General features: G+C 35.9%; 1 protein-coding gene across 1 annotated transcript in view; it reads right to left on the reverse strand.

Annotated features, from left to right (window-relative positions):
* The window catches only part of Cnrip1 (cannabinoid receptor interacting protein 1), a 21,538-nt gene extending 7,367 nt beyond the window's left edge, over nt 1-14,171 (reverse strand). Inside the window, exons 1-2 of the mRNA XM_010609711.1 lie at nt 13,954-14,171; nt 12,305-12,455 (exon numbers count right to left, since the gene is read on the reverse strand). Coding sequence (XP_010608013.1) covers nt 12,305-12,455; nt 13,954-14,132 — 330 coding nt within the window. The 5' untranslated portion in view covers nt 14,133-14,171. The remainder of the gene's footprint in view (nt 1-12,304; nt 12,456-13,953) is intronic.
* Between the last annotated feature and the right edge of the window lie 6 nt (nt 14,172-14,177).

Below are 14,177 nucleotides of genomic sequence, written 5' to 3' on the forward strand. Positions count from 1 at the left end.
CTTGCCATGTAAAGGTACATGATCCCAACAATGAATGTAACTGTACTGTATCCCTAAATGTACCAATAAACTCAATAAAAAAAAAAATAAAAAATAAAATTGCTAATACTTGAATCTTAAGTATAAAGGATTGTATTATTGACACCACTTTCTTACAAACAATTGATATTTCCACGTATATCCAATTACCTGTAATTAAAGAGCGAAAGGGACAGGTAGGGGAAGGGTAAAAAGGGAAAAGAAAAAAAATGTGAGATAATGAAAAGATGGAAATAAAGTGGTTGTAGATGGGGAGGGGAGGAGGGGGTAAAGGGAGGGCAGGGACAAGGGGAAAAAAATGAGAACCAAGACCTGTCATGTAGAGGTACAAGATCCCAACAATGAATGTAACTGTACTGTATCCCTAAAATGTACCAATAAATTCAATTAAAGCTAAAAGAAAAAAAAAAAAAAAAAAAAAAAAAAAAGGAAAAAAAAAGAGCGAAGGATCTGGATTATTTAAATTTACATAGCTCATCAAGGTAAAAGTCACCAGTGTGGGTGCCTGAGGAAGCCAAGAAAGTCAGAATTAGAAGCAATAGTCAGGAAAGTAGGAGGACACTATCTACCTCTGTAATTAACTGTGGGATCCCAGACACACTTTAACTTAGTGGGTCTGTTTTTTTGCATACAGAATACAAGTGGTTTGTACTATCTGATTTATAAGGCTGCTTTCAGTTCTAACATACTATAACAATTAGAGATATTAGATGTGTTGATTGACCCTATTGTAAAAAATTCTTTAATAAATAATTTTGCATTTGTATCTAGCTCAATAGGAGTGAAATTTTTTGGTTAAAAGAAATGAATCTATATGATTGTTGTCACAAATGGCCGTAGTGTAATTTTTTTTCAAAGCACTATACATACCATTTTACAATGCGACCAGCAGTAAAGAAGGCTTTGTTATAATTATGACATCATTGGATATTACTTTAAAAATAGATTTTCTACTTTTCATCATAATTCTCAAGAATGTTAATTTTATTTGTTCTGTAGATAGTGTTCTTCATATGTTATTAATATTTCGTTTTTTTGAGACAGGGTCTCACTATGTAGTTGAAACTGACCTGGAACTCACTATGTAGCCCAGGCTGATCTCGAACTCACAGCAATCCTCCTGCCTCAGCCTCCCGAGTGTTGGGATTACAGGCATGTGCCACCATGCCTGGCTCAATTTTATTAATATTTCTATTGAAGATTTTTAAAAAACATCATGAACTCTTAAGGTAAAGTGTCATATTTTTCTCTTGCTTTATTTTTCCATTTTATAGAAACAATTACACTTATGTTTATTTTTATTTTATAATTCTATTTTAAATTGAGAACATTAGTTTTTCATAGGTGACAGCCTATTTTGATTTTTTGGGTAACTTTAGGTCTTATGTGATTTAACTTTTCCACCTCATTCAACCACAATTTATATATTTATACTGTCCATCATTTTAAAAAGGAGTGAAGATAAAGTTTAGCGTTTTACATAAAATAAAAGTACACAAATAAAAATAATGACATGGAAAGCAATACAAACTTATTAAACATAATGTTTTGTTTGAATTTAGATTTGATTCTAGTCTGGTTGTCCGTGTCAAAAAAAAAAATTGTAGCTGGGTGCTGTAGCACATGTCTATAATCCCAGCACTCAGAGAGGCTGAGGCAAGAGGATCACAGGTTTGAGCCTGGCCTAGTCAATTTAGCGACTTAGCTAGACTATGCCTCAAAATTAAAATTATAAAAGGGCTGGGGATGTAGGTTAGTAAAGCCCTAGGTTCAATCTCTGGTACTGAAAGATAAAAGAAAATAATATATTGTTTTTCATCACAAAATATATGAGGCAATATTATGACTAGATAATCAAGAGTGGCTTGCCCCATTGTGCTTCCTTCTTTCTTTTTCTCGTTCTCTTTTTTTTTCATCCTGCTTCTTTGGAAGGCCCTGAAGTAACTCTAGAAGCCTTGAGAGTTCAGGACAGAGTTTGACAAAAAATGAGTTAAATCATTCTCTTCATTAAAAAGGAGAGAAATATCAGTTTCTCAAGTCAGAAAATAAAAGCGCTTTCTAGATCTGACTTCTAAATCCAAACAAAAAATAAACCAAACAACTTTACATGGTACATTAAAGAGCCTTTAGCTGGGAGTTGTGCCTACACACAGTTACTTTTTAAATTTTCACAGCACTCGAGAGGTTAATGGCTAAATGCAATTCAGTGAAAATGGTTAAAAACTTATTTAAGGATGTAGTTTTAAATTCCTTTTGAAATGGTCTATGAATGTTTATGTGCCTCTCTCAGACCTCATTACGAATTGGTACATTACTTATCTGACATGAAAAAAATATTATTTATATTCCTAGAAGTCTGAAAATACATTTTGAAATTTTTGAAATATTTTCCTTAGAAAAAATACTATAGACCCAATAAAATTCCTAAAAGGCAAAAATCAGGGACTAAATGAAATGATAATGATATTTTCCCAAAATATCTTTATTTTTGGTCCTGAATTTCATGGGGAAATTTTGGCAGACTTTGTGCTAAATAATACAAAGAAAAAACAAACAAACAAAAACTGAGCAGAGATATCAGGTGATGCACACTGCCAGGGAGACAGAATTTTGTGTTCAGGTAGATAGGATATAAAAAAGGTAATAACACAGGTTGAACAACCCTAATCCAAAAATTGGAAATTCTGTGAAATCTGACACTTTTTGAGCACCGATATAATACTTTAAAAAGCTGGGGTTTTTGAACATTTTAGATGTTGTATTTTCAGATTAGAGACGCTCAACAGGTAAAGTATATGCAAATATTCCAAAATTTCAAAAACTTTTTACTGTGAAGCATTGCTAGTCCTAAATATTTTGGATAAGGAATATCCAACCTGTACCAAATAGAAGTAGTAGAAACTATAATCAATATTATCCACAATGTTTTGCTTCTACCCCCAAATTACTAGATATGTAATGACATAGGAAAGAGCAATTCATATCCGGGAAAATAGTCAGTGTTTAGCAGCTTACTGTAAATGAAACCAGATATTGGATTTATCGAAGGTTTCAAATCAGCAATTTTAAATATGCTCAAAGGAATAAAGAAAAACATGGGCTCTATGTACAAAGAGATAGATTATGAGCAATTGAGACTATAAAAATATAAAGAAATTCTGGAGCTAAAAAAACGATAGAAATTTAAGTATGGAAATAGTACAAGAAAGAATCAATATGCTTAAGGGTGCATTAAAAAAAAAAGAAGAAAACTAAACAGAGCCTCAAAGACTGGAGGGATAATAACAAGTTTCCTGACATAGGTTTGTTTTGGGTCTTAAAGGGAAAATAGAACAAAAAATTATTGTGAAAAAGATGTCAATAAATTTGACAACTGAAGTGAAATACTTTAAAGGCAAATTACAAAAATTCAAGAAATAAAATGTATATAGCCAATAATAAGAAAACTGCATTTATATTTAAAACCCTTTAAAGAAAGTAAAATGTATGCATTCCAAAATATAAAACTATTTCACAAAATAATGGTTAAAAATGCTCCAAATTTTGTGAAAATTTTTTCCAAAATTTAAGAAATTCAGCTGGGCATGGTGGTGCATGCCTGTAATTCTAGTACTAGGAAAGCTGAGGCAGGAGGACTGCTGTGAGTTCAAAGCCAGTCTGGCTACCTAGTGATACCCTACTACCCCCCGCAAGACAAAAAGCAAAACAACAAGAAAAAATAAAAAAGGAAAAAAATAATTCAATGTTTTCCAGGAAGGAAAGATACAAAGAAAAAATGCACTTAGGCACATCACAGCCAAACTAGTGGAAACCAGAAAGAACTCTGCAGTATAGAAAGGAATAATTTTACTGTATATGTATTATACCTCAACTAAAAAACTGTAATGCAAAAAGAAAGGAAATAAATAGGATCAGAAAATAAATGAAATAGAAAAATGAAGAACAAAGCATATAAAACAAAGCTAAAATTTTGGAAAAGCCAAATCTCTAGCTAGACTGAGCAGGGAAAAAAGGAGATATACTTTGAACATGAAGAATGAAAGAGTTTTCTTTGTTAAAGATCCTAAAACATGAAAGGGTTATAGATGATTATTATGAATAACTTTATCACAATAAATGTGACAACTTAGTTGAAATGAATTACTTTAAAGGCAATTTATAGAGACCAGCCTGATATACATATCAAGATTTTGTCCAAAAAAGAAAAAATAAAATGTGGGTACTTTAATATTAGCAAATTGAATTTGTCATGAGAAGCCTTCATATAAAGTACAATGTGTGCCTTCAATGGTGGATTCTATGCAGCATAAGGAATAAGATCCTTCCTACACAAAATGTTCTAGAAAATATTAACACTTTCCAAATCATGTTATGCAGCCAGCATTAACTTGATACCAAAACTAGATAAATATAAGAAAAACACAGACTAATCTCTTCTAGGGACATAGATGTAAAAATTCCAACAAATACTGATGATTCATATTCAGCCACACATACAGAAAATTATACCATGACTAAGTAGTAGTTATCGTGGGAATTCAAAGTTAACACTGAAAAAAATCAATATAATCAATATTTTAAAAAATAAAACAATGATAATCTCAAAAGAGACAGAAAAAGCTTAAAGTATTTTTATAACATCAGGATAACTTTTCAGTAAACTAGCAAGAATCTTTCTTAACTTTCTAAAAGGATTTATAATGTAAACTATGCAGCAGCAAACATCATACCTGTTGTTGAAAAACTGAATGGTTTCTCCCTATAAACTAAGGGACCAGAAGTCTACTGCTTCAATGTCTATTTGGCATCATTCTGAGGCCCTCACCATTAAAAAATGGCCATAAAATTTAAAAGGAATGTAGGTTGGAAAGAAAGGAGAAAACCTTTTTATATATAGATGACATTAATAGCATATGTAGAAAATCCTAGGCATTTTACAAAAAAATATACATATTAGGATTAATTAAATTAAATCTGGGAGTTCAAGATCAACATACAAAAACTAATTTCCCCCATATACTGTATCATCAATAAAAACAATTTCACTTATAGTAGTCGTCCAAAATATGAAATAACTAATGACAAATTTAACAAAATACATCTGAATATTGAAATATAATACAGAGAAAATTAAAGATCTAAATAGAAGTATTATATTTATGGGTTAGAAGACTCAATATTAAGATGTCAAATCTCTCCAAATTGACCAAGGATTTTTTTTTTGGTGACATGTTCTTGCTATGTTGCCTAGGTTGACTTCAAACTCCCGAGCTCAAGTGACTCTCCTTCCCCAGTATCCCAAATAGTAGTAGTAGGACTGTACATGCCACTCTGTCTGACTGATCTATAAATTTAATGCAAACAATACACCAATTTGTATAGAAATTCACAAGTTCATTCCAGAATCTAGACGAAAATGCAAAGAACAATCAACAATTTTTTGCCCCCCAAGAATTTTTTTGAAATACCAAATTGTAATCCTTATGTAAAGACTAAAATAGAGAGCCTGAAACAAAATTCGGTTGGACCTTCTAGTTCTTTTGCATTTCCAAATTTAAAAGATTGGCATATATTAAATATGTAAAGCAACTAAAATTCTCATACTATTTTGGTGAAAACAAGAAACTGTAAAACATTCTGAATGTTTCTTATACAAATACACACGTACTCTGCTACTTAGTAATTCTCTTAAGTATTTACTTAAGACAAATGAAAACCTATGTTCACACTCAGACTCATACTGAAATGTCCAATGATGCTTTATTCATAGTACCAAAAGCTAAGAACAACCCAGATGTCCATTTATGGTACAAGGATAAATATATGTGGTATGTATTATCCAGTAATAAAAGGAAGCAATTATGGATATATGCACCAACGTAAATGAAGCTCAAGAACATTACATTAAGTGAAAGAATTTAGGTAACACTGTCATTTCATTTACATAACAATCTTGAATAGTTAAAAGTAACATTGAGACAGCAACCTCAGGTAGGGCTAGAGTTGGGAGCCCTGAATATAAATGAACATAAAGGGAATTTTCAGGATACTGGAAATGTTCTCTATTTATCGAGAATAGTCAGCAGCACCCACATTTGAAGTTGGTGCAGCTATGTATGTAAATCATACCTCAAAATTTCATTTAAAAACCTTCAATGAATCTGTATAGGCATTAGGATAAATAAAAAAGGAAAGCTCTTCAGGCAAAGGTCTACTATCTAGAATATATAAAGAACTCAAAAAAGTCAGACCCGGCAAATACAAAGGCCCAATTCAAAAATGGGCATCTGAAATGAACAGACATTTTTTCCAAGAAGTAAAAACATCAGATAAACATATGAAAAAAATGTTCGACATCACTGGTCATTCGAGAGATGCAGATGAAATCAACACTGAGATTCCATCTCACCCCAGTAAGAATGGCTGCTATCAAGAAATCAACCAATAACAAACGCTGGCAGGGGTGAGGGGAGATAGGAACCCTTCTCCATTGTTGGTGGGACTGCAGACTGGTGCAACTGATGTAGAAATCAATGTAGAGATGCCTCAAATATCTAGTATTAGAAGTCCCCAGCTATTCTCTGCTGGGTATCTTCCCAAAAGAATTAAAGAATCATACCACAGTGATGTATGCTCACCCATGTTAATAGCAGCACAGTTTGTAATAGCTAAAATTTGGAAACACTTGCCCTTCAACTGGAAACTGGATAAAAGAGATTTTTTAAATGGAGTACTCCTTAGCCATAAAGAATGATAAATTAGAGATATTTATAGCTAAGTGGATGCACATTGAGACCATACTCTTAAATGAAATTAATAAATCACACATGCATAAGTACCAAATAGTTTCTCTGGTGTGAAAAACTAAAAGTGTAAATAAGGATCAAAATGTGTCATTGATATTTTGTAATAGGAAGAAAAGGTCTAAAAGAGTAGAGGAAGTGGGAGGGGTAGGGGAAAGGTAAAAAGGGAAAAGAAAAAATATGTGAAAAGGGAAAACATGAAAATAATGTCTTTGTAAACAGGGAAGGTTGGAGGGCTAAAGGGAGGGCTAGGGAATGGAGAAAAGTAAGAACCAAGATAAGTCATGTAAAGGTACAAAACCCCAATTATGCATGTAACTGTATTGTATACCGAAAATGTACCAATAAACTTTTTTTTTAAAAAAAGAAAGGTCTTCTGCATTAGTTTGTTTTGTGTTGCTATAGCAGAATACCTGACAGAGGGTGCATTACAAAGAAAAGAGATTTATTTAGCTCACAGTTTTAAGTTCGGAAGTCTAAGTTCAGGTAGCTCCATCTGTGGCCCTGGTGGAAGGGGTAATAGCCACATGCAGAGGGAGCCAAGCAAGCACTTGGAGTGGCTTGCTTTATAACAAACCACTCTTGAAAGACCTCTGTCAGGTCATCACATCAGTCCCTTCCAAGGTAGTGCAGTAGGCTCCATATCTCAAAGTTTTTTCAACACTGGGGACCAACATTCCAGTACATGAACCTTTGAGGGAAGCTCTCAGCCACATCCATGCCATAGCGTCCTAGAACGTCTAAACCCTACTAACCCCTCTAGCATTCTTGGAGAGAATCTCAGCTTCACTCTGTTCCAAACCCACTAGGCTTCTCTCCTCCATTAGAACAAATGCCATCCCCCAGCTCTTGACTTACGCAGCTCCCCTTTCCCTGAGTCCCTTCTGCCCTCCGAACTATTACTCATCCTTTATTTCCTTCTCAAGAAAGCCATTTCACAACTCTTGAACTAAGATAAAACCCCGGGCATATGCTCCAAGGGCATTACTACTTTTTCACTATACTTTTACCTCTTTATTGATAATCATGTATATGTTTCCACCCTCTTCATGACAAGGTTTGTGAAGCAAGAGGTATTTATTTTGTTCACCACTCTCCTCCCAGAGCCCACTGTAGAGGAAATCCTCATATATTTGCTGACAAAGTGAGCAAATAAAAACAGGATCTAAAAATACTAAATATAACAGCAGCACATTGAGTTTAATTAGATACTAAAAATAATAAATACATCATGTTTGTATAGAGCTTATTTTAGGAATTAAAGAGTAGTTTAGTATTTGAAAGTGTATCATTGCATAATACAACTCATTAATATATCAAAGAAGAAATTATCTCCATCCAGGGAAAAATTAGATGAAATTCAACAGACCTACCAATTAAAAAAAAAAAAAGCCTGTTAGTAAACAAGAACATTATGGCTTTAACAAAATAAATACCTGAAACTAATATTTTACCTAACAGAAACTCAAGAAACAAGGGCACTCTTTACCATTACTAATAGTCAACATTTTTCTAGAAATATTAGATGAGACAAGTCTAAAATATAAACAAAAAAATGACACAGTTGCACGTAGGTTATGACTATCTGAACATCCAAGATAATTAACTGAAAAATTTTGGTAAGCAATTTCAATAATGTGGTCAGCTACAAATACATGAATATATATTATTAAAAATGTACTTAATGCAGAATTGGAATAAGAACTGGCTTAAGAATCAGTGTACTAGAATAAATACTGGAGAGCTATATTTAAATTTTTTCCATATAAGAAATTACTATGAGAATGAACATTGGAGAAGAATAGATTATCCTAAAAATTGTTTTAGGGTACTATGGACAAATATACCCAAAAGGAAAATATGAAATTAAAAAATTTAAATCTAATTCATCTGAAATTTAACAAATGAATCAAATCCATGACAGTTCAGATGAAAACATACAAGTACAGTTGTGTATGTATAATGTATGGAGTTAGGGAAGACTTTCTAATCTGCATGAATCCTAAGAGCAAAACATTTAAAATTTATATTGTATATAAAGGTAAATTTCAAGTGATAAAGGATGAGCACACTCAAGAGGTAATAAAACAGATGACTATTTTTAATTTAATATTTAGAAATCAGTAAGACAGTATAAAAGCAAGAGATTACAAAAGATATGCAAATAGTAAATGAAAATATGAATGTTTCAAATTTTAGCAGTCACTAAAGATATAAAAATTAAAATATTCTGCCTATGAGATTAAAAATATTTTAAAGTATTTTTTATACCAATAGTATAGGGACATATACCATTTAAATGCAAATGATATACGCATAAATTGCCTAGCTTTCTTAGATGTCATATAATAAAATGCCTTAGCATACAAATTTCTTAAGGAAATCTATCCCAAGAAAACATTAAACAATGTTGCAGAAGTGAGTGATTTTAACATAGTTTTAAAAATAATACTGAACCAAAAAAAAAAGGGGCCAGGGATTTAGCTCAGTGGTTCCGCAGCCTGCCTCGCCAAGTGCAAGGTACCAAATTAGATCCCCGGTTCCAAAAAATAAATAAATAAAAAGTAAAAATAAAAATAATACTGAGAGGGCTGGGGATTTAGCTCAGTGGTTCCGCAGCCTGCCTCACAAGCGCAAGGTCCTGAGTTTGATCCCCAGTATCCCAAAAAATAAATAAAAATTTAAAAAATGATTATACTGAGAAATAATAATCAGCAATAGGTGACTGAATAATTTGATACATTCATGTAACAGAGTACTCATATAGACTTTAAAATATTCTGTATTTACAAATTGGAGATATATTTGACATCTAAAGTTGTACATAAGTAGAAAAAAAGTAAGTAGAAAAGATAGTACAAACAACTTTCTAAGGACATTCAACAAAATGATAACATAATTGTTACCTCCTACAAAAATTATGTATTTCTCCCATTTTGTATTTTTCCTTCTGTTAGCAATCTCTGATGGAAAATGAAATTCTTTACAAAAATAGTTCAAATAGGGGATGCAAAGGAAGTGATACCAGATGATTTTCATATGTTACTTACTGTTGTGATTGTTTTATGTATATTGAGTACTGTGAGATTCTAGGTTTTCTTTTTTTAAATGTTTAAAATTTCTATTAGTCCCCCAGTATATAATGATTACACTCATTGTGGGGAGCTGGTACACAACATAACATAACACATAGTAAGACTTTTTACTTCTTCTCCCCCTTCTCTCCCTTTATATCTTGGAAATCTTAAAGTTTTTAAGTACTGGAAAGATTAGACCTTAGAACTCAAAATTCGATCCATAGACCACCTCCCTCAGGACCGATTCTCTCATAATCATGTTGAGACTCCATTTTCTTTGTTTCCACTTTTTAACTTTCCTAAAATCACTAGATGTGGGACCTAGGACTGGCATTTTAAATAAACTCCTAAGGAGATTTTTTATAGTTGTGGTATTTGTGAACCTTTGTGATTTCCCTTAGAAATCTAGAGGGCAGACATGGTTTTATTTGCTTCGGTGCTGGGGGGAGAGGTGGATCTTGCATGCTAGGGAAGCACTCTACCACTGAGCTACATCCCCAGATCCTTTACATTTTTGAGACAGGCTTGGTTCAGTAAGTTTCCCAGGGTGACCTCAGTTGTGTGACCCTCCTGTCTCAGCCTCCTGAGTAGCTGGGATTACAGGTGTGCACTAGCCCCGTGCCTGACTTCCAGGTTCATGCACAGAGAAGAGGCTGTTCAGTTTTTATAGCAGCAGTGTAAGTGAAGTTTTCTTTTTCTGTGTTTTGGCTTACTTCATTATCTATTGTATTTGTACCTATAGTTAATTCTACTTTGACCTTTTATTAATTTGAAGTTTTTGCTCAATCAGTATTACTTTGTTATAATATCATCTCATTTTATACAGATTGCCCTCTGAGTGGCCCTCTGTATCAATGGCCAGTCTGCATCAATGGACATCTGACTTTCAATTGAAAACATTCAGAAAATAAAAATTGTGTCCGTACTGAATATGAATAAACTTTTTTCTTGTCATTATTTCCTACATAATACAGCATAATGACTTTTAACATACTGTTAGGCAAAAAGTTAGTCATCGGCAGCCCTAGAGATAGGTGATTGGGGGCTAACTGAAAAGTCAAGATGACATGATTTTTTCTCCTTCACTTTCTTGAATCATTAACTATAGATAAGGTTCCACTCAAACTCGTGTTTTTAAACTTTAAGTTCAGGGAATACAACATCCTCTAACTGTGCTGATAAGGTCCATGGCTCGAGTAAAGTCCACATCATGAACGAAGGCTTTGAAAGACCTCAGAACAAATTGAAAGAGACACACCCACCTACAGAGAAATACACAGGGACCTACTGCTCTTTGAAATAGGGAAATGCAATCCGTTTTATTTGTATAAGAACAATGACTTTGGAGGAAGGACAGATATTCCTTGAAAGACCCAGTTCATCATATTAATGGACGAGCTTAATGGCCTATCCCTGTAATCCCAGCACTTGGAAGACTGAGGAAGGAAGACAGCTGAGGATCACCACGAGTTCAAGGATAAAAAAAAAAAAAAAAAAAAAATCACATAAATGTAACCTGAGACCTCATTCAGTACAACTGTCATTTTCTCACTTGCCCCTCATGTTTGAAGTTTTATTTTCTCCCTCTGTCTCTGAAAAATCTATCATTTTGAAAAAAAAAAAAAAAAAATCTACCTATACTCTATATGATGGTCTATGTGCCTTGTCCGAGATCACTTGACAAAGACACAAAGAACCAAGGTAGGTTGCCAGTTCCTTGTGGTGCAGCACCTTGCTGTGTTAGAATTCCACTTCTAGTAGCAATACTGGAATATATTAGGTATGATCTAGAGATAACTTAAAGCACACTGGAGCTGAACATAGGTTATATGTATATTCCATGCCACTTCCTATAATGGCTTTGAATATCTGTGGATTTTGTTATCTTCAGGGGACCCTGGAGACAGTGCCCCATGGATACTCAGGGGTGGCTGTATTATACCTTGGTAACACTTGATACTGAGGGGTTTGTTATTTTCTATGGCAGTCACTTTTTAATCTCCATTTAGAGTAGATGCAAGTAGCAAAATGTCACTCAACAAATCAACTTTTTCAAAGCTGAAAAGCTACTCGAAATTACTGTAAGCTACTCGAAATTAGAGACTGTGAAGGGTCAATTATCTAAACCAGTCCTGATGCAGAATATAAGAGGGAAAATGGCAGTGTAGGTACTCTTCAGAATCATTTTCCTGGTGACTTTAAGCATCTGTCACACAAAAGAACAGTTCTTTCTCCCTCAGATCCATGAAGGAAATTCCATCTAGCTTCCACAGTGATAGGTTCCAATACACCTTTTCTTAAAGATACGATATTTTCCCTCCTAATGCTACTATTCTCCCTGAAATACACCCCCATATCCCCCGTAAATCCCCATCCCAGCCTTACCGGCATGGTGATCTGGATGGGTTGTCGTTCTCCACTCTTAGTCGGGGCCACACCTTCTGTGTCGTATGTGCCCGTGTAAACAACTCTATCTCCTTCAGGTTCTTTACACTTCAGCTCCAGTGGGACAAGCACACCACCAATGGAAATATTCCTGCAAACGGACTTTATTTGACCATATCTGGTAGGGATTAGCTTGGGTGCCTATCCTGGTTTGGACCATAACTCTAGGCTGGAAACCTACAAGGGTTTGGGTAAGGGAGACATTGTGGTAAGGTAGAAAGTTCTGAAAGTTCAGGAGGATAGAGTACTACAACTAACCAGTCACGTGACCATTCCAACTACTTCATCTCTTTGTACAGACCTAAGTATTCTCACCTAAAATACCTGTGCAAGGCTGAGGTGGATGCTATCAGTGTTTCTCCTCTTTATTCAGCAAAATCATCTGTGGAGCTACTAAAAATTGACCTATACCCAGTTCCATCTCAAACTCCAGAGACCAGGATTCACTGGTCTGGGATGCAGTTTGGCACTAGTAAATTTATTTTAAATGTAAAGGTAAGATCAAGAACCAGTGATTAGCTCTCTAGTGACTTTGTTTTTCTGTTTCAATAATTACAGGTTCTATGTTTGGATGGTACTCTTCTTCAAGTGTGTCACACCACCAGAAATTCTCACTGGCATCATTCCTCTTTTAGATTAATTGTTCTTACTGCAAAGTCTCTGAACCAGCAGTATCAGCCACACCTATCAGGACATAAACCCTTAGGCCTCAAACTAGGCATAGGAAACTAGAAACTCTTACTTGGGGCCACACCTTCTGTGTTGTATGTGTTGTATGGATTCAGAATCCTCTTCGCACGCAGTACATGGTAGATGCCATAAATGTTGGTTTATTTTCTCCTTCAGACCCACCCGTGGATTTCCCCCCTACCTCTACAGGCTACTGTATCGTTCCTCACTGACTTTCTTGCCAGGGGTTTACGGGTGCATCATCTCCTGGAGTTGGGAAGAGGTAATCCCTACCACTAATAAACCAAAAACAGCCTCTTGTGTGGGAGGATGCTGTTAATCCCAGGCAACATCGCTAGACCGAACAGACAACTGGAACAGAAAAGAAAAGTCGAGGAGACAGAAAATTGTGAAACTAGGCCTGAGCTGAGGCCACGCCCTCTGACTTGTGCCTGCAGCTCCAGCCCGGAGTCCCCTACCTCCTAAGGGCTAAGGAAGATGGAGACATCCCTCAGGGAGCCCCTAAAACCACCCATCCCCCGCCTTTACACCTCATTCCTTATTTCCTCCTTCAGCCTTGCAGGTAGAAGCGGATGCCAGGACAGAGCCAGGAGGGCTGGTACTGCGGTAGGGAACCCCGCGGCGACCTTCTCCCATCTGCCCCCACCCCAACCAGCTGCGTTTCCGAGCCTTGGCAGAACGGGAAGGAAATTTACAAGACCCCCCCCCTCCCCGCCCCGCTTCTAGTAGCTGGTTTAAACGGACCCACTCAGGTCACTGCGATGGTGGAGGAAGGGGCAGCAGAGCAGTACAAACATACGACAGGAGAGGACCAAGCGGTACTGGGAGCTCCCTCCCCGCCGCGCCCCGGCCCGGGCCCCATCGCCCCCTCCCGCAACCACGGCGTGCCCCGGACTCACTCGACCTGCAGCGTGGTGGGCTTGATCTTCACCTCCACCTTGTACGAGGAGCCGGTGAGCAGCTTGATGGTGCGGTTCTGGCCGAAGCGCTGCCCATCCACCTTGTAAAAGACCGGGCCGTCGTTGGGCTGGATGCGCAATGCGATGGAAAGGCGCACGAGGCCCGGCAGGTCCCCCATGGCTGGGCGAGGGGCTGGCACGGCGGCTCCGCGGGGCGCAGGACA

This window comes from Fukomys damarensis, unplaced genomic scaffold (genome assembly GCF_012274545.1).
Source record: "Fukomys damarensis isolate Sample0158 unplaced genomic scaffold, DMR_v1.0_HiC HiC_scaffold_2, whole genome shotgun sequence".
Classification (NCBI taxonomy): domain Eukaryota; kingdom Metazoa; phylum Chordata; class Mammalia; order Rodentia; family Bathyergidae; genus Fukomys; species Fukomys damarensis.